Below are 20,714 nucleotides of genomic sequence, written 5' to 3' on the forward strand. Positions count from 1 at the left end.
TTAAAGGAAGAATTTACTTTTGCCAGGTGTTGGGAAAATAAAATTCCAATCTCCTGCCAAGGGCAGAAAATCCTCTCCACAAATGTAGAAAAGAAAAACAGTTTTGGCTGGGCACAGTGGCTCACGCCTGTAATCCCAGCACTTTGGGAGGCCGAGGCGGGTGGATCACAAGGTCAATAGATCGAGACCATCCTGGTCAACATGGTGAAACCCTGTCTCTACCAAAAATACAAAAAATTAGCTGGGCATGGTGGCACGTGCCTGTAATCCCAGCTACTCAGGAGGCTGAGGCAGGAGAATTGCTTGAACCCAGGAGGCAGAGGTTGCAGTGAGCTGAGATCGCGCAATTGCACTCCAGCCTGGGTAACAAGAGTGAAACTCCGTCTCAAAAAAAAAAAAAAAAAAAAAAAAAAGTTTTATTTCTGAATAAGCATTAAATCAGACCTTGATGCACTTCACAAGCAATCCACTAATGAGATTAAAGGACAGGAAGAAATCTCATCCTTTTATGTAGCCAAGCAAATACAATCCAATACATAAAGTTTCCAAATAATCAAGTAAGACCTGACAGTTTAAATTTGCTACACATAATTTATGCCAAATTCACCTGTTAATTGGAGTTGCCACTTTGTTAGTTAATTGCCTTTTTTTTTTTTTTTTTTTTTTTTTGAGACGGAGTTTCGCTCTTGTTACCCAGGCTGGAGTGCAATGGCGCCATCTCGGCTCACCACAACCTCCGCCTCCTGGGTTCAGGCAATTCTCCTGCCTCAGCCTCCTGAGTAGCTGGGATTACAGGCACGTGCCACCATGCCCAGCTAATTTTTTGTATTTATAGTAGAGACGGGGTTTCACCATGTTGACCAGGATGGTCTTGATCTCTCGACCTCGTGATCCACCCGCCTCGGCCTCCCAAAGTGCTGGGATTACAAGGTTGAGCCACCGCGCCCGGCCTAATTGCCTTTATCCAAAATAAAAATAACATTTCTCATAGCTTTATGACAAACCAGTCATACAAGTTAGAGCCAGGGACACTTCTTTCTTCCCCCTCAGTTACCTGGGCAGCCTGGGGTATTCACGCATCTCTGTCCCCAAAAGAACACAGGGTATCTGTCCTAGCATTTATTATAATTTCTAATGCTTTCTTATTTTTCTACCAGTGCTGCAATCTTCAGTACAGTAGCCACTAGCCAATTTGGCTACATACATTTAAATTAATTAAAATAAAAATAAAACAAAGAAAATTTAAAATTCATTTCCTCCATTGCTTAAGCCATAGTTCAAGTACTCAATAGTCATATGGGGCTGATGGCTACCGTACTGACCAGTACACATGGAGAACACTTCCACCACTGCAGAAAGTTCTCCTAGACAATACTGCACTAGATCATGACGTCCTGTGTGTCAGTGTACACCGAAACCCATGTTCAACTTTTCCTAACAGGTATTTCATAAGTGTTTAGAAGATGAACCAGTGAATGATTTTAGCATTCGTTCAATTTAGCCTTTACTTTTTTTCTTTTCTTTTCTTTTTTTCTTTTTTTTTTTTTTTTTTTGAGATGGAGTTTCGCTCTTGTTACCCAGGCTGGAGTGCAATGGCACGATCTCGGCTCACTGCAACTCCACCTCCTGAGTTCAAGCAATTCTCCTGCCTCAGCCTCCTGAGTAGCTAGGACTACAGGTGCGTGCCACCATGCCCAGCTAATTTTTGTATTTTTAGTAGAGATGGGGTTTCACCTTATTGACCAAGATGGTCTTGATCTCTTGACCTCGTGATCCACCCGCTTCGGCCTCCCAAAATGCTGGGATTACAACCGTGAGCAACCATGCCCGGCCTCTTTTTTTTTTTTTTAAGACACAGCGTCTTGCTCTGTTACCAGGCTGGAGTGCAGTGACATAATCATAGCCCACTGCAGCCTAGTACCATAGGGCTCAAGAAATCTTCCCACCTCATCAGCCTCCTGAGTAGCTGGCCCAACATGCATATACCACCACACCAGTTTTTCAATTGTAATTATCTAATTTTTCCAAGAAAACAGACCTCACCCAACATGTACATCTGCTACCCACACATCCCCTCCTGTGCAAGCTTCATCTTCCATGCCATGATTCTGCCCCAACAGTTCTTCATTACTTATCTTTTTTTTTTTTTTTTGAGACGGAGTTTCGCTCTTGTTACCCAGGCTGGAGTGTGATGGCGCAATCTCGGCCCACCGCAACCTCCGCCTCCTGGGTTCAGGCAATTCTCCTGCTTCAGCCTCCTGAGTAGCTGGGATTACAGGCACATGCCACCATGCCCAGCTAATTTTTTGTATTTTTAGTAGAGACGGGGTTTCACCATGTTGACCAGGATGGTCTCGATCTCTCGACCTCGTGATCCACCCGCCTCGGCCTCCCAAAGTGCTGGGATTACAGGCTTGAGCCACTGCCCCGGGCCTCATTACTCATCTTAACTCACTCCACAATTACTTACTAAGCATCTATTTGGTGCCAGGTACCATTCTGGGTACTGAAGCTATAATCGACAACAAAAAAGAAAAAATATTCCTCCCACCAGGAAGAGATAAACAACGAGCACCTAAATTGAACATACAATACATCAGCTAGTGAGTGGCACAGGCCGTGGAAAACCACAAAGCAGTAATGGAGGAGTGGAAGTGCTCGGCGAAGGGAGGTGACTGCAAGTGCAAATAGGCGTTCAGGGAATCTTCTGAGAATTAACCACCGAGAAAACACACAAAGGAAATAATGCAAGCTTGTGCATATGTGGGTGAAGAATATTCCACGTGGATGGCACAGCAACTGGTGACAGTGGCTGGAGCTCACAGGGATGAGGAGGCAGAAAAGGAAGGTGAGATCAGAAAGGTAATAGCCTAATTGTACAAAGAGGTCACTACAGAACTTTAAGTTAGAGCTACTGAAAATTTTTAGGTTAAGAAATAATGGGAATTTATATAGCTATAGGATCACAGTGACAGTTGTACTGAGAACAGACTGATGAGGGTTAAGGGCAGATGCAGGAAATCCAGTTACGAGGCTACCATGATAATGCAGATGGCTTGGATCGGGGTGGCAGTGGTGGTGATGGTGCTGGGGTAACTAATGGTTCGATTCTCTCTATACGGTGTGTAATTTAGCTCCAACTAGAGGATCTGAATATGAGTTTTAAGTTAAAGGGAAGAATCAAGGATGACTACAAACATCTCTTGACTTGAGACCACATGGTACAGTTTTGACAGCCATAAAGCAAATAACCTTATATTCCAAAGCTGCATTGTCAATTGCAGTTTTAAAATTTTGGCAAAACTAGGAAGTCTTCTAGCAGAAAGTATTTATCAGGACTTGATCAGAAAGTCCTGATCGTTTCAGGAAGATTTCAGGACACACTGACTTACCTGAGACATTACTCTGCAACTTCCGATAGCCAACAGAGTCCCCTTTCCAGGCTCTTAGAGATGGGCAGTGTCCTAAGGGCACAGAAGGGCAGGAAAAAGCAGTCTTGAAAACTCGGGCTTATCTTGCAGTACCTGTGACACCCCGTAATGGAAAAGCACCTTGGTAATCACTCTCCGGGGCACTAATCTCTCCCTGGGAACGAACAGGGTGTTTCTCCGCAAGTGGTAACAATTTACCAGGTGCCACTTGCAAGGAAAATCAATTATTCTGTACATAAAAGCCTCATAAAACAACGGTAACTTTATCATCTCGTTCATTCGTCACCATTATGCGCGATGGGCATTCACATTATTCCAGATTTCTTTTTTAAACGATGACAAAACCGAAATTCCAAGATACTGAACCCATTTGTTCAAGGTTACACAACTGCAAAGCGCCGGCTTCATGACTACATAACCCAAAAACAACTGTGGCTGGCGTCTGCTCTCCCGCCCACTTCTCTCTCGCAACCGCGCCAAGAGGTCGGCGCCGTCATCTCCCGGTGTTTACCCAGCAGAACACGAAGGCCAGGAAAAGCCAAGACCCTGGAAGGGGTCACACCGCGGGCCGACCCAGGGCCCGAGCCCCGCCGCCGCTGCCCCCATGACCCACACTTGCCGGAGTCCTCAGCGTGGCCTCACCGTCCTCGCAGGCGCCCGGAGCCCGCACCTCTGAGGACCTGAATCGCAGCGTCGCTGGTGAGCTGGCAATGGCTGCAGACCTCCGGCAACGACACTGCTCAGAATCGTTCCTGAGCCAGGAAGTCACCGCCAGGACCGAGGCTACCGCGGGACGGACCCAGAGCGCCGCCCGAGGCTGAGCGACATTTCCCAGGATCATCCGCGCTGGGGACAAAAGTTCCCAGTGCCGCGAACCGCCGGCCCCGGAAGACCACACTTCCCAGAAGTCTCTGCGGCCGCGGGCAAATCGGGCTCGGCTTCGTAAGAAACTAAGCCGCCTGGGGCACACAGTCGTCCTCTGGTGAACGATACACCACGGAACTAAGGGACGCCGCCTACTTGTAAGGACAACGACGTCCGGACCAAGAAATTACACTTCCCAGAAAACCCTGCGGCCGTGGCAAACTCTTCCGCTCATTCGTGCGTTCACACAAACGTTTTTCTCCCGGGGCGTGGGCAGCGAGCGCTTGCTGGTACCGCACGAGCACTCGCCTTTGCTAGCAAAGGGGCACCTGTCTTCCCAAACCCTGTTGCTACGCTGTCCACCTTATATGGTCTTCGAGGTTTTTTGGGAACCTACTTGCCAAGACTACAGTTCACAGAACGCCCTGAGGCCGGACTATGCCAGCTGTAGTTCGCCAGCCAAGGAGATTTCCTGGAAATGCTTGCGGTCACGTATCTGTGACACTAATGACTGCCATTCTGGGAGGACTTGGAAATACTGAATTTGAGTGAGAACTAGGAGGACAGAGACCCTCATCCTGGGAGGAGTCACTCTTCCCGCAGCCATCAGAGCGTGAGCCCCCACCTCCGTCCCCCCTACCGCGGCCCACTCCCCAGACCCTCTTCTTAGGCCCTGACCTTGCCTGGCCCACCCAAAGGGGCAATGGACCTCTCTGTATGCAAGGCGGAGCAGTCTACTGTTGGTGTGTATTTGGGCAGTTTACTTCCTTTTTAACTTTTTACTTCCTTTTTAATTTTTTTTTTTTTTTTTTTTTTTTGCGATGGAGTTTCGCTCTTGTTACCCAGGCTGGAGTGCAATGGCACGATCTCGGCTCACCGCAACCTCCGCCTCCTGGGTTCAGGCAATTCTCCTGCCTCAGCCTCCTGAGTAGCTGGGATTACAGGCACGCACCACCATGCCCAGCTAATTTTTTGTATTTTTTTTAGTAGAGACGGGGTTTCACCATATTGACCAGGATGGTCTCGATCTCTTGACCTCGTGATCCACCCGCCTCGGCCTCCCAAAGTGCTGGGATTACAGGCTTGAGCCACCGTGCCCGGCCTTAAATTAAATTTTAATTTAATGCTGCCTCTGCCTCAGAGAGAGAGAGAGAGAGAGAGGAAGTCGGGAGTGGGGGCCCTGAGGGACAGGGACAGGGGAGCCTTCCACATTTTGCACAATCTGGGGACCCTCCCCAAAGGGAAAAGCCACAAACAGTGGAAAAGACTACTGGGCTTCAGGCCGGGCGCGGTGGCTCACGCCTGTAATCCCAGCACTTTGGGAGGCCGAGGCGGGTGGATCACGAGGTCAAGAGATCGAGACCATCCTGGTCAACATGGTGAAACCCCGTCTCTACTAAAAATACAAAACATTAGCTGGGCATGGTGGCGCGTGCCTGTAATCCCAGCTACTCAGGAGGCTGAGGCAGGAGAATTGCCTGAACCCAGGAGGCGGAGGTTGCGGTGAGCCGAGATCGCGCCATTGTACTCCAGCCTGGAAAACGAGTGAAACTCCGTCTCAAAAAAAAAAACACTATTGGGCGTCATCCTGGGGACGGGGAGACTGGGAAGCTGCAGCTCAAAGGTGTGGTCTCCAGGAGGGCCGCAGGGGGCTGAGCAGCAGGATCTGGGAGCAGAGGGCTGCCCTCCCTCCATCTACCTTCCTTCTCTGGACCCCAGAGCACTGTGGCCCCCCTCCCACTCCCACAGCTAGAAGGAGGTGGGTTCCTCTGAGGGCAGAGAGGGCCAGGAGGCTCCAGAGGCCCCTTGGGCCTCCCAGGGCTGGGCCTGTGGCTCTGATCTGCTTTGCCCTGGGAGGGACGTGCTTAGTGGTGGGGTTTGTATGGCTGTCACTCACTCACCTGCCTGTGCCCAGCCACTCACCTCTCACTCCCATCAGCCCCCACCCAGTACACACGTGGGCCCTCAACTGCAGTCAGGGGTAGTTCCTGCCTGTATGATCCATCCCACCCACCACACTGCAGGTTACAGGACTGCCCCACGAGTGCCACCATGTCCACCTGAGGTTACCTGGCACACAGGTATCCTCACCTACATGATATGACCAGATGTGCATTTCCTATGCCAGTACCATGGCCAAGGTAAGTGTAAGGGTGGCTGAGAAAAGGAGAATAGATCCCAAGTCAGGCAAGCAAGTTTTATTAACCTGCTGGCTGCTCTGTAACAATCAGAGGAAGCAGCCCAAGCTTACAAAACAAGGGGTTTATATGGGGTGAGAGGGGCATAAGGGAGTTTCAGGACTGAGGTCATCTATCCACTGGTAATGGGCACAGAGGTAGTTTGTCAACTTGTGACAGCTCTACAATACATCATCCTGTGACTTTTGTGGCAGCAGTTTTTTTTTTTTTTTTTTTTTTTTTAAAGAGAAACCAGGATTTTTTACAGATACGTGTCAAACAGGAATTTACAAATATGGATAACAAACATTTGTTTTCTGTGTCCTCCCCCAAGCTGCCCAAATGACTGTAATCAGGCTTTGCTTAATTGTAGCAGGCAGACAGGAGTTCAGGAATGCAGCTGCAGAGCAATCAGAGTTGGGGGGGTGGGTCAGCTTACGCAGAGGGGGTTACCAGAAAGGGGTTCTATACCAGACCCCCAGAGAGGGTTCTTGGATCTCACGAAGGAAAGCATTTCGGGCAAGTCCATAAAGTGAAAGCAAATTGACTAAGAAAGTAAAGGAATAAAAGAATGTCCACTCCATAAGCAGAGCAGCAGCACAAGCCGCTCAGCTGCTTATCCTTACTGTTACTTCTTGATTCCTTGCTAAACAAGGGGTAGATTATTCATAAGTTTTCTGGGAGAGGAATGGGCACCTCCCAGAACTGAGGGTTCCTCCCATTTTTAGACCAAATAAGGTAATGTCCTGGTTGGTGCTTTGAGTTTGCATTTTTCTAATGATCAGTGATGTTGAACACCTCTTCAAGCATCTGTAAGCCATTTGTATGTCTTTTTAGAAAAAATGTCGGGCCGGGCGCGGTGGCTCAAGCCTGTAATCCCAGCACTTTGGGAGGCCGAGGCGGGTGGATCACAAGGTCGAGAGATCAAGACCAACCTGGTCAACATGGTGAAACCCCATCTCTACTAAAAATACAAAAAATTAGCTGGGCATGGTGGCGCGTGCCTGTAATCCCAGCTACTCAGGAGGCTGAGGCAGGAGAATTGCCTGAACCCAGGAGGCGGAGGTTGCGGTGAGCCGAGATCGCGCCATTGCACTCCAGCCTGGGTAACAAGAGCGAAACTCCGTCTCAAAAAAAAAAAAAATGCCATCAGGATTTTGATAGGGATTGGCTTGAATCTGTAGATTCTTTGGTAGTATGGATATTTTTAACTCTATTAATTCTTCAAATCCATGAATGAAAGAGGTCTTTCCATTGCTCTGTGTCTTCTTTAATTTTCTTCATCAATGTTTTTTTTTTTTTTTTTTTTTTTTTTTTTTTTTTTTTTGAGACGGAGTTTCGCTCTTGTTACCCAGGCTGGAGTGCAATGGCGCGATCTCGGCTCACCGCAACCTCCGCCTCCCGGGTTCAGGCAATTCTCCTGCCTCAGCCTCCTGAGTAGCTGGGATTACAGGCACGTGCCACCATGCCCAGCTAATTTTTTGTATTTTTAGTAGAGACGGGGTTTCACCATGTTGACCAGGATGGTCTCGATCTCTCGACCTCGTGATCCACCCGCCTCGGCCTCCCAAAGTGCTGGGATTACAAGCTTGAGCCACCGCGCCCGGCCCTTCATCAATGTTTTATGGTTGTTGGCATACAAGTCTTTCACCTCTTTGGCTTAGTTTATCCCAAGTATTTTATTCTTTTTGTTGTTATTGCAAATGTAATTGTTTTCATATTTTCCTTATTGAATAGTTCATTGTTACATACGGAAATATCTCTGATTTTTGTAGGTTTATTTTGTACCTTGTAACATTACTAAATTTGTTTCTTAGCTTATAATTGTGTATGTGTGGAATCTTTAGGGTTTTCTACATGTAACACATGTGACCTTTTTTTCTTTTTTTTCCAAATGGTGTGTTTCCAGTTGCAGGCTGGAGTGCAATATCGGTGGTGGTGGTGCAATCTCGGCTCACTGCAACATCCACCCAGCTGGTTAAAGTGATTCCCCTGCCTCAGCCTCCTGAGTAGCTGGGATTATAGGTGCGCCCCACCAGGCCTGGCTAATTTTTGTATTTTCAGTGGAGAAGGGGTTTTACCATGTTTTGGCCAGGCTGGTCTCAAATTCCTTGCCTCGGGTGATCTGCTCACCTCAGCCTCCCAAAGTGCTTGGATTATAGGCGTGAACCATTGTGCCCAGCCAACATCATGTGATCTTCTAAGAGATATAATTCTACTTCATTGTTTTCTGATTTAGATGCCTTTTTTTTTTTTTTTTTTTTTTGAGATGGAGTTTCGCTCTTGTTACCCAGCAGGCTGGAGTGCAATGGTGCGATCTCGGCTCACCGCAACCTCCGCCTCCTGGGTTCAGGCAATTCTCCTGCCTCAGCCTCCTGAGTAGCTGGGATTACAGGCACGCACCACCATGCCCAGCCAATTTTTTGTATTTTTAGTAGAGACGGGGTTTCACTGTGTTGACCAGGATGGTCTCGATCTCTTGACCTCGTGATCCACCCACCTCGGCCTCCCAAAGTGCTGGGATTACAGGCTTGAGCCACCGCGCCCGGCCTGGCATCCTTATCTTGTTCCTGATCTTAGAGGAAAGAATTTCAATTTCTCTTTATTGATTATAATGTTAGCAGTGGGTTTTGTACATAATGACCGTATTTGTGTTAAGTTTCTTCAATACCTATTTTGTTGATGGTTTTAATATGAATGGATGTTGAGTATTATCAAGTGCTTTCTGTGCATCTTTTAAGATGATCCTGTGGTTTATAGTCTTCATTCTGCTAATGTGGTATGTCACATTGATTGACTTGTCCTATGTTGAACTATGCTTTTATTTCAGGAATAAATTCTACTTGGTCATATGTATAATTTTGTTAATGTGTGTTTGCTCTTGGTTTTCTACTATTTTATTAAATATTTAAAAATATATGCTCATTGCAGATATTAAACTGTAGCTCTGTTTTTCTTTTCTTCTTTTGTTTTATTTTTATTTTTTTATTTTTTATTTTTTGTTTTGTCAAATGTTTTATTGAGTGTAGACATCTGGAGTACTGTAAAACATGCATTATCTGTAGATTCAAAAAGGAGCAAGCCACATTGTCCTCACTGTCAAATGTGTCAGGCTCGGCATACATGATGGAGATTAATGAAGTATCATGAGAGTAATATGGTTCCTGAAAAGCTTCTACAATTTGGAGTAGGGTCTTAATCACGTGAAAAGCAAAGCTGTTCACATTTAGTGAACTTGCATTTCACTGGAGGTACACAGTATTTTAATGTTAAAACAAATAAAAATAGTTTGTCGAAGATTCCCATCTCCCCAACTTTATTTGTCCCATCGGTTTTCAGAAATCTTAATTTAAAAAATATCATATGCCTTTTGGAAATTGTATGTTTATCTGAGCAATAACTACATTTTATTTCTTCTTCGGTTGTTGAGGTGTGTTAAATTTGAAGAAGATAATATCTCCATCTTCAACAATATAATTTCTGCCTTGTTGTCTGTACTTTCCAGCAGCCTTGACTGCATTTTCAGAACCTTCCTCTTTAAAATCTTCATATTTCATTACTTCAGCCATAATGAATCCCTTTTCAAAATCTGTGTGGATCTTTCCTGCAGACTGAGGAGCCTTAGTCCCTTTCCTGATGGTCCATGCACACACTTCATCTGGGCATGCAGTGAAAAAGTTTTCTAGCTGGAGTGCTGCAAACCCAGCCTTAATGATCTTTGGCAAAGCACTTTGTGTCATGTTCGCTTCCAGATACTTCTGTCTCTCCTCAGCACTCAATTCTTGCAACTTGAGTTCTAAGGCCCCACTAAAAGGAATGACCAAGGCACCTGGGTCATACTTGTCCACCCACTCTTTAATTTTTATCAACAATTTGTTTTTCTTTCGAATGTAGTCTTTTTCAGAAAGATTAACCAAGTAGACCATTGGTTTTGAAGTCAAAAATAAGTGTTTATTCAACACTTCAATATCTTTGTCATTCCAATCATGATAGAAGCGAACAGGTTTCTTTTGATCTATAACCCAGGATTTTACTTTGCACATTATATCATATTCAGGTTTTAGTTTTTTATCTCCTCCTCTCACAGCCACCTTTTCTAGTTTATCTATAATGGGCCCAATCATTTCCTCATCTTTAAGCTGAAGCTCTTCATGTATTATTTCTATATCTCGAATAGGATCTACACTTCCTTCAACATGCGTGATATCATCATCTTCAAAAGCACGTGTTAGGTGAAAGATGCCATCACAGGCACTAATATGAGATAAAAAAGCATTCCCCAGGCCCTGCCCATTGTGAGCTCCTTTCACAAGGCCAGCAATATCCACTACATTTAGAAAGGCAGGAATTTTGCCTGCTGGTTTGTGGTACTGGCAAAGAAAGTCAAACCTTTCATCTGGCACAGGTACTCTGCTCTCATTAGGATCAATAGTGCAGAATGGGAAGTTTTCTGCTAAAGCCTGACTATTGGTTAATACATTGAAGAAAGTAGATTTCCCAACATTTGGCAATCCAACAATACCAATTTTCAGTGAGGTTCCAAATCTTCCAATGATTGGGGGTGGTTTAATTCCATCACTTCCCTTCTTGGGGGGCATCGTGCTCAGCCTGGGCAATGACACGGGGTCCCAACGGCAGCCGGAGGCGGGGATGAAGGAGGAGAGAACGCAGGCCCTGCCCCTCCGCCGAGCGGCAGGCACACTGCTGCGGTAGCGGCGGAACGGGCCTGTTTTATTATTTTAAATGGACACAATAATAATTGTATGTATTTGTGGGATACTGGGTGACATTTCAATACACGTATGCAATGTGTAATGATCAAAGCAGGGTGATTGGCACATACACCTCCTCAAACATTGATTACTACTTTGTGTTGGGAACATGCAGTATCTGCTTTTCTAGGTATGTAAAAATGTGTAGTAAATTGTGTATTACAGTCACCCTACAATCCTTTAGAACACTAGAAATTATGTCTCTTATCCGGCTTCACTTTTATATCCATTCATCAACCTTTGGCTGTACTCCCACGTCCCCCAGCTCTTCCTTGCATCATGGAGCCATTATTTTACCCTCTCCTTCTGCGAGAACAACTTTTTTACCTTCCACATGTAAGTGAGAAGGTACAGTATTTATCTTTCTGTGCCTGGCTTCTTTTGCTCCAAACTCGTCCATGTTGCTGCAAATGACAGCATTTTATTCTTTTTCATGACTAAATCATATTCCATGGTGTACAAATACCATGTTTTCTTTATCTGTTCATGTATCGATGGACACTTAGGTAGATTCCATATTTTGTCCGTTGTGAACAGTGCTTCAATAAACAGGAGAATGCAGATACCTTGTTACTACACGGATTTCCTATTTTTTTTTGTATTGTCCCCAGTAATGGGATTGCTCGATCATAATCTATTTTTGGTTTTTTGAGGATCATTCATACTGTTCTTCCGGCTGTGAAAATGACATTCCCACCAACAGGGTATAAGAGTTCCCTTTTCTTTGCTTCTTCACCAGCATTTAGTATCTTTTGTCTTTTATATAGTAGCCATTCTGACTGGAGGTGAGATGATATCTGAATGTGGTTTTGATTTGCATTTCCCTGATGATGAGTGGTGTTGAGCATTTAAAAAATGCGTCTTAGCCATATATATGTCATCTTTTGAGAGCTGTTTATTCAGCAAACTTGTCCATGTTTACATCAGATTACTTGGTCTGTGGGTTTTTTTTTTTTTGACATTGAATTGTTTTAATTCCTTGTATATTCTAGATATTAATCCCTGTTGAAAGAATAGTTTGCAAGTATTTTTTTCATTCTGCAAGTTGTTTTCTGTCTCTGTTGATTGTTTCCTTTGCTCTGCAGGAACTTTTTAGTTTAATATAACCCATTTTGCCTGTTTATGCTTTCTTTCCTGTGCTTTTGGATTATTCACCATAAAAGCTTTGCCCAGACCAACATCTTGAAGCATTTTCTGTTTTTTTTTCCTATGGCTTCAGAGTTCCAGCTTTTAATTTAGTCTGTAAGTATTTTCAGTTTCTTTTAATAGGGTGAGAGATGGGTTCTAGTTTCATTTTTGGCATATGCATATCCAGTTTTCCAGGCACCATTTATTTACGAGACTCTCCATTTGCCAGTAAATGATCTGAGTGTCTTTGTTGAAAATCAGTTAGTTGTAAACATGTGGATGTATTTCTGGATTATCTATTTAGTTTCACTGGCATATGTGTCTGTTTTGAGACCAGTACCATGCTGTTTTGTTTAGTATAACTGTGTTGTCTATATTGAAGTCAAGTCGTGCTATACCTCTAGCTTTGTTCATTTTGATTAGGATTGCTTTGGCTCTTCAGAGTCTGTTGTGGTTTTATATGAATTTTGGAATTATTTTTTCTGTTTCTAGAAGATATCGCTGATATTTTGATAGGATTTTTTTTTTTTTTTTTTTTTTTTTTTTTTTTTTTTGAGACGGAGTTTCGCTCTTGTTACCCAGGCTGGAGTGCAATGGCGCGATCTCGGCTCACCGCAACCTCCGCCTCCTGGGTTCAGGCAATTCTCCTGCCTCAGCCTCCCTAGTAGCTGGGACTACAGGCACGTGCCACCATACCCAGCTAATTTTTGTATTTTTAGTAGAGACGGGGTTTCACCATGTTGACCAGGATGGTCTCGATCTCTTGACCTCGTGATCCACCCGCCTCGGCCTCCCAAAGTGCTGGGATTACAGGCGTGAGCCACCGCGCCCGGCTTTGGTAGGAATTTTATTGAATCTGCAGATTGCTTTTGGTAACATGGTCATTTTCACAGTGGTGTTTCTTCCAGCTATGAACATGGGATATCTTTTTTTTTTTTTTTTTTTTTTGAGACGGAGTTTCGCTCTTGTTACCCAGGCTGGAGTGCAATGGCGCGATCTCGGCTCACCGCAACCTCCGCCTCCTGGGTTCAGGCAATTCTCCTGCCTCAGCCTCCTGAGTAGCTCGGATTACAGGCACGTGCCACCTTGCCCAGCTAATTTTTTGTATTTTTAGTAGAGACGGGGTTTCACCATGTTCACCAGGATGGTCTCGATCTCTCGACCTCGTGATCCACCCGCCTCGGCCTCCCAAAGTGCTGGGATTACAAGCTTGAGCCACCGCGCCCGGCCGGGATATCTTTTCATTGCTCAGTGTCCTCTTCAATTTGTTTTCTCAGTGTTTTAGAGGTTTCTTTAGGAGAGATGTTTTACCTTTTTGTTTTTATTTATTCCAAGGCACTTTTTCTTTTAGTGGTATTTAAATGAGATTTCTTTCTCACTTTATTTTTTCCAGATTCATTTTTGATGTATAGGAATGATACTGATTTTAGTATGTTGCTTTTGTGTCCTGCATCTTTAATGAATTTGTTTATGAAGTCTACCTGTTTTTTGGTGGTACTTTTAGGGTTTTCTGTATATAAAACCATGTCGTCTGCAAGCAGAAACAATTTGACACCCTCCTTTCAGTCTGGGTGCCCTTTATTTCTTCCTCTTGACTAATTGCTGTGGCTGGGACTTCCACTACTACGTTGAATAAAAGTGATGAAAACAGGCATTCTTGTCTTGTTCCAGATCTTAGAGAAAGAGCTTTCAATTTTTCCCTATTCGGTGTGATGTTGGCTCTGGGTTAGCCATACATTGCCTTTATTGTGTTGGGCTATATTCCTTCTGTACCCAGTTTGCTAAGAGTTTTTTTTCTTTTTTTTTTTTTTTTGAGACGGAGTTTCGCTCTTGTTACCCAGGCCGGAGTGCAATGGCGCGATCTCGGCTCACCGCAACCTCCGCCTCCTGGGTTCAGGCAATTCTCCTGCCTTAGCCTCCTGAGTAGCTGGGATTACAGGCACGCGCCACCATGCCCAGCTAATTTTTTGTATCTTTAGTAGAGACGGGGTTTCACCATGTTGACCAGGATGGTCTTGATCTCTCGACCTCGTGATCCACCCGCCTCAGCCTCCCAAAGTGCTGGGATTACAGGCTTGAGCCACCGCGCCCGGCTTGCTAAGTGTTTTTAATCATGAAGGGCTGTTGAATTTTGTCATGCTTTTTCTGCACCTGCTAAGATGATTATATGGTTCTTGTACTCCTTCCGTTGATGTGATGTGTCACATTTATTGATTTGTGCATCTGGTACTATCCTTATATCCCTGGGTTAAATCCCACTTGGCCATGGGATGATCATTTAATGTGCTGCTAAATTTGATTGGCTAGTATTTTGTGAAGAGTGTTTGCATCTACATTTATCAGGGGTATTGGCTGTATTAGTTCGTTCTCACACTCCTAATAAAGATATATCTGGGCCGGGCGCGGTGGCTCAAGCCTGTAATCCTAGCACTTTGGGAGGCCGAGGCGGGTGGATCACGAGGTCGAGAGATCGAGACCATCCTGGTCAACATGGTGAAACCCCGTCTCTACTAAAAATACAAAAAATTAGCTGGGCATGGTGGCACGTGCCTGTAATCCGAGCTACTCAGGAGGCTGAGGCAGGAGAATTGCCTGAACCCAGGAGGCGGAGGTTGCGGTGAGCCGAGATCGCGCCATTGCACTCCAGCCTGGGTAACAAGAGCGAAACTCCGTCTCAAAAAAAAAAAAAAGAAAAGAAAAGAAAAGATATATCTGAGACTGCGTAATTTATAAAGGAAAGAAATTTAATTGACTCAGTTCTACATGGTTGGGGAGGCCTTAGGAAACTTACAATCATGGCAGAAGGGAAAGCAAACACATCCTTCTTCACATGCTGGTAGGAAGGAGAAGTGTGGAGCAAAAGGAGGAAAAGTCCCAAATAAAACCATCATCTCATGAGAATTCACTCACAAGCATGAGAACAGCAGCATGAAAATAACCATGTCCATTATTCAGTTACCACCCACTAGGTCTTTCCCACAACACGTGGGGATTATGGAAACTAGAATTCAAGAGGAGATTTGGATGGAGACACAGCCAAACCATGTCATTGGCCTATAGTTTTCTTTTTGTTTTTGTACCCTTCTGTGGTTTTGGTATCAGGTTGGTGCTGGACTTGTTAACTGAATTTGGAAGAATTTCCTACTCTTCCCTACCAGAAAAAACTTTTCTGGAAGAGTTTTAGAAGAATTACTATTAGTTCCTCCTAAATAATTGGTGGAATTCAGCAGTGAACCCATCGGAGTCTGGGCTTTTCTTTGATAGGAGACATTTTATTACAAACTCAATTTGTTACTTGTCATTGGTCTGTTCAGGAGTTTGATTTCTTTTTGGTTCAATCTTGGGAGATTGCATTTTTCCAGAAATTTATTCATTTATGTTAGGTTTTCTAATTTGTCGTTGTATAACAACAAATTTGTTGTTCATAGCAGCTCTAATGAGAGAAAACCTAATCATGGAAAATCACCCCTGGCTGAGGGCCAATTCTTCAGTGATGTGGCTGCCACCCAGGCTATAGGTCTGCATACCAGTGAGAGCCAGGCTGGGCCAGGTAGGGCGGGAGATTTGGCTGAGGGGCACCGGGAAATTCTCATCATCGCCGTTGGCTTGAATGGAAGATTCCCCATCTCAGCCTCCCACTCCAGTCTCTCTCTCACCAGATTTTCTGCACAGGGGCAGAGTCCTCTGAACTCAACCAGTGTGACTTGGTGTCTAGTAAAGTCATGCAGAGCCCATGCTGGAGACAAACAGGAAAGTGGAGACCTGATCACTGTCCTCAGAGCAAGTATGGGATAAATGATGGATGTAAGAGGAAGAAATAGGGGGACTGAGGGTTCACTCTTGATTTGGAGAAGGAGAATGCGTAGTCAGGCATTTGAACCACCCTGGCAGGGGTCAGAAACAAGAAGAATCCTAAGAGACGGGGCCAGTGTAGTGGAAAGCCAGGGGACACTGAAGGAGAGCAGGGGATCAGGTCCTGAGTTTGGCTGGCTGGGTCCTGCCTGTTGTGTGTCCTGTCACTGAGTGTGGACTCCATGGGAGGAGATATGGGGAAGTGTGTGGGGTGTGTGGTGACATGATGAGACATGGACTCTGAGAGGTCACCTCTGCATTCTGGGCAATGACTTAGGGGTTGGAGGGAGGCTATGGGAAGGTCAACAGTTAGATGTCTTGTCCATCTGGGATAGGCATGATCCTGGGAGGTGGCTGTGGAGGGTCCGGGAGGCTGACCTCAGGCAGGAGGGGTGAAATGGGGCTGGACTAGAGGGAGGATAGGGGAGTGCTGGTCAGAGCAGAGAGGATGGCTCAGTAGCTTTCCTTCTACCAGGGAGCAGCTCAGAACCAGGGAAGAAGGCCGACTCTGCATTGGTGGGAGCCTGACAGAGATTTAGCTCAGGAGTCCTCGGAGGCCGCTGGACCTTATGGCAGGTTTGAGTGAGTCTCAGTTGTATTTAAGACATTAAAATGTCCCTGTCCCTGTCCTGTCATTTTGGTAGGTCCAGGAAGCCAGCAGCAAAGTGGACTCAGGCTGTGGCCTCCAGAGGCTCTGACTCTCAGGGGATAGAGGAGATAAGCAGAGACAGAGGCTGCATAGAAATTGCAGGGAAGAGGCAAGGGGGAGCTGGCAGAATGAGCCACGGTTCCCCAGGCAGGTCAGCTGGAGAAGGGCTTGTGGGCAGGGGCACCCTTTGTGCTGAGTTCCTGTAGTCCCAGCTACTCTCAGGAGGCTGAAGTGGGAAGATGGCTTGAGCCCAAGAGGTTGAGGCTGCAGTGAGCCATGATCACTCCATTGCACTACTGTCTGAGTGACAGAGTGAGACCCTGTCTCTTGAAGAAGAAGAAGGAGGAGGAGGAGGAGGAAGAAGAGGAGGAAAGTAAAATGGCTCCATTGTCTGGGGTATGTACCCTATTTCTTTGTCTTGGTCAAGAAAGAATTCAGGACATGGACACACATGAGGGGTGGGTTTAGGAGTGGACAGTTTAATATACAAAGAAGAAGAGAGAAAAGCCTTCCTCATGGTGAGAAAACAGGTCACCCAAGAAAGGGTGTCTGGTATGTGACAGAACGAAATCAGTTTTTTTTCTTTTTTTTTTTCAATTATACTTTAAGTTCTGGAGCACATGTACAGAACATGCAGGTTTGTTACATGGGTATACATGAGCCATGGTGGTTTTCTGCACCCATCAACCCATCATCTACATTACGTATTTCTCCTCATTTGGGCATTTGGGTTGGTTCCAAGTCTTACTCAATTGATTTTATACAGAGGCTTGAGGAGCCAGTGATTGATTTACACAGGGCCCAGGGGATTGGGAGGTTGCATTTTTCCAGAAATTTATTCATTTATGTTAGGTTTTCTAATTTGTCGTTGTATAACAACAAATTTGTTGTTCATAGCAGCTCTAATGAGAGAAAACCTAATCATGGAAAATCACCCCTGGCTGAGGGCGTGATTGACCAGCTGTGCCATTTGCATAGCCCACAAAAAGACTGGCCCTCCTACCCTAGTCTTTTATTATGCAAATGTGGCTTCTTCCTAGTGGGTCACCATGATACCTACACACGTGGTGATGAGGAAAAGGAGAGTGGGAACCGCTATACCGAAGGTACTTGCTTCCAGGTACAGCTGCTGGCGTTTACCCAGGAAAGCTCCTACTTTGCATATTTATGAAGCTGCTTTATGTTGGAGAAGAAATGGTTTGAGGCTGCATTTTTGTTTTTGTTTTTGTTTTTGTTTTTTTTTGAGACGGAGTTTCGCTCTTGTTACCCAGGCTGGAGTGCAATGGCGCGATCTCGGCTCACCGCAACCTCTGCCTCCTGGGCTCAGGCAATTCTCCTGCCTCAGCCTCCTGAGTAGCTGGGATTACAGGCACACGCCACCATGCCCAGCTAATTTTTTTTGTATTTTTAGTAGAGATGGGGTTTCACCATGTTGACCAGGGTGGTCTCGATCTCTTGACCTCGTGATCCACCTGCCTCGGCCTCCCAAAGTGCTGGGATTACAGGCTTGAGCCACCGCGCCCGGCCTGAGAAATTTTATACTTTTTAGCTGTCTAGAAAGAATTTCTTTTTTTTTTTTTTTTTTGGACAGAGTTTCGCTCGTTACCCAGGCTGGAGTGCAATGGCACGATCTCGGCTCACCGCAACCTCCGCCTCCTGGGTTCAGGCAATTCTCCTGCCTCAGCCTCCTGAGTAGCTGGGATTACAGGCACACGCCACCATGCCCAGCTAATTTTTTTTGTATTTTTAGTAGAGATGGGGTTTCACCATGTTGACCAGGGTGGTCTCGATCTCTTGACCTCGTGATCCACCCGCCTCGGCCTCCCAAAGTGCTGGGATTACAGGCTTGAGCCACCGCGCCCGGCCTAGAAAGAATTTCTTAATAATTCCTGTATTATATCCCCCGTCAGGAGACATAACCCTAACTGCTGTTAATGGGTGTTGGATGAGAATTCTTTCTGCTTCCTGCTGAAAGGGGACATTATGTTGGGGGGACAGCGGTTGAGACTCCTCCTGACTTTGTTCTAAGAGTTCTTGAAAGAATGGCATGTTCGAGTGTGCCTCTGTTTGCATCACCATTTGGAGTTTGAGTGCTTCTGGGCAAAAATAGTAAATTTTACAAGGTTTACAATATAGAGTTAGTATATGAGTATTAAGATTACCACTGTTAGTGGGGAGTACTGTAGACCTTAACTATGACAATAGAGTTTGACACCTGTTAGTTACCCCAATGAATTGTAATACTGGTTTACCTCCACTACATGTCACTGTATACTACCAGAAATGTTAATATAAAAGTAACTCTTGCAGGCCTATAGAGAATAATCCTCTGGAAGTAGAAAAGCAACTTCCTTAGCCAGGCGCGGTGGCTCAAGCCTGTAATCCCAGCACTTTGGGAGGCTGAGGCGGGTGGATCACGAGGTCAAGAGATCGAGACCATCCAGATCAACATGGTGAAACCCCGTCTCTACTAAAAATACAAAAAATTAGCTGGGCATGGTGGCACATGCCTGTAATCCCAGCTACTCAGGAGGCTGAGGCAGGAGAATTGCCTAAACCCAGGAGACGGAGGTTGCGATGAGCCGAGATCGCGCCATTGCACTCCAGCCTGGGTAACAAGAGCGAAACTCCGTCTCAAAAAAAAAAAAAAAAAAAAAAAAAGAAAGAAAAGCAACTTCCAGGGGATCCATCTGAGAAGCAAAAAAAAAAAAAAAAAAAAAAAATTAAGATACCTTCTCAGGGTCACACAACTCTTGGCAGAAACTTAACACCCTATACCTTGATCCCTTGAGCCTGTTCTTTCTTCTTCACCACCATTCCGCCTCAGTGGGCTGGGGAAGCCTGGGGTGACACCTGACAAAGATTTTTTCTTCAACAAAACTCTAGCCAGGCCCCTCTGAGCCTTCTTGAATGGGCCTGTGAGCTGTGGCCTATTAAGACTTGAGCAACACTAAGGCCGGGCGCGGTGGCTCAAGCCTGTAATCCCAGCACTTTGGGAGGCCGAGGCGGGTGGATCACAAGGTCGAGAGATCGAGACCAACCTGGTCAACATGGTGAAACCCCGTCTCTACTAAAAATACAAAAAATTAGCTGGGCATGGTGGCGTGTGCCTATAATCCCACCTACTTGGGAGGCTGAGGCAGGAGAATTGCCTGAACCCAGGAGGCGGAGGTTGCGGTGAGCCGAGATCGCGCCATTGCACTCCAGCCTGGGTAACAAGAGCGAAACTCCGTCTCAAAAAAAAAAAAAAAAAAAGACTTGAGCAACACTAACAATTTCTAATAACTTTTGAAGTGCCAACCCAAAAAACTCAAGACTGCCCAAAGAATTTCTTCCAGCCAACACCTGAAGATAAGGCCCATCTCCCAGCCTCTGCGGGAGGATAGGAGCCTAACTCAAAGTGCCAGTAACAAACCCAGATAAACCAACCCCCTCCCTTCCTGTGTTTTGCAATTTTTCACTTTTCTGACTCTGAGTCCCTACTTACCACCCCTCCCTATTTCCTCACCCTCCCTTTAACATACTCATTCACCTTTGTACATATCAAAGCTGAGTTCAGTTCATGCCAAATTCCTTTCCCCATTGCAATAGCTATCACCAATTAACTCTGTTCTCACCACTGTCATTAATGTCCAGCTTTGTTCATCTTTGATACACCTAGTGAACTTTGCAAGGTGGGCAGGCCTCCCTCGGCAGGTAAGCGTGGTAATAAATGAGCTACGTGACATTCCAGGCAGAAGAAATGCCATGGCCAAAGGAAATGTTTTTTGTTCAAGGAGGCAAGAGAGGCTGTACGGTTGCCAAGAGAAACCCCAGTTTTCTGAGATCTGTCCTAGGAAGG

The 20,714-nt window shown here is 45.5% G+C and overlaps 1 protein-coding gene and 1 pseudogene across 7 annotated transcripts in view; both read right to left on the reverse strand.

The window, feature by feature from the left end:
* The window catches only part of LOC101038794 (uncharacterized), a 10,171-nt gene extending 5,326 nt beyond the window's left edge, over positions 1 to 4,845 (reverse strand). For 3 of the 6 annotated variants that reach the window (XM_074386570.1, XM_010347885.3, XM_010347883.3), the window contains exons 1-2: positions 4,051 to 4,165; positions 3,393 to 3,464 (exon numbers count right to left, since the gene is read on the reverse strand). In XM_074386570.1, coding sequence (XP_074242671.1) covers positions 3,393 to 3,401 — 9 coding nt within the window. In that variant the 5' untranslated portion in view covers positions 3,402 to 3,464; positions 4,051 to 4,165. The other 3 variants (XM_010347882.3, XM_074386568.1, XM_039465560.2) reach the window with 3 other exon arrangements.
* Positions 4,846 to 9,445: 4,600 nt separating this feature from the next.
* LOC120362663 (obg-like ATPase 1 pseudogene) lies at positions 9,446 to 11,111 on the reverse strand (annotated as a pseudogene). The gene has a single exon (XR_012513875.1). The product of XR_012513875.1 is annotated as an obg-like ATPase 1 pseudogene (transcript).
* Between the last annotated feature and the right edge of the window lie 9,603 nt (positions 11,112 to 20,714).

Source organism: Saimiri boliviensis, chromosome 14 (genome assembly GCF_048565385.1).
Source record: "Saimiri boliviensis isolate mSaiBol1 chromosome 14, mSaiBol1.pri, whole genome shotgun sequence".
In the NCBI taxonomy this organism is placed as follows: domain Eukaryota; kingdom Metazoa; phylum Chordata; class Mammalia; order Primates; family Cebidae; genus Saimiri; species Saimiri boliviensis.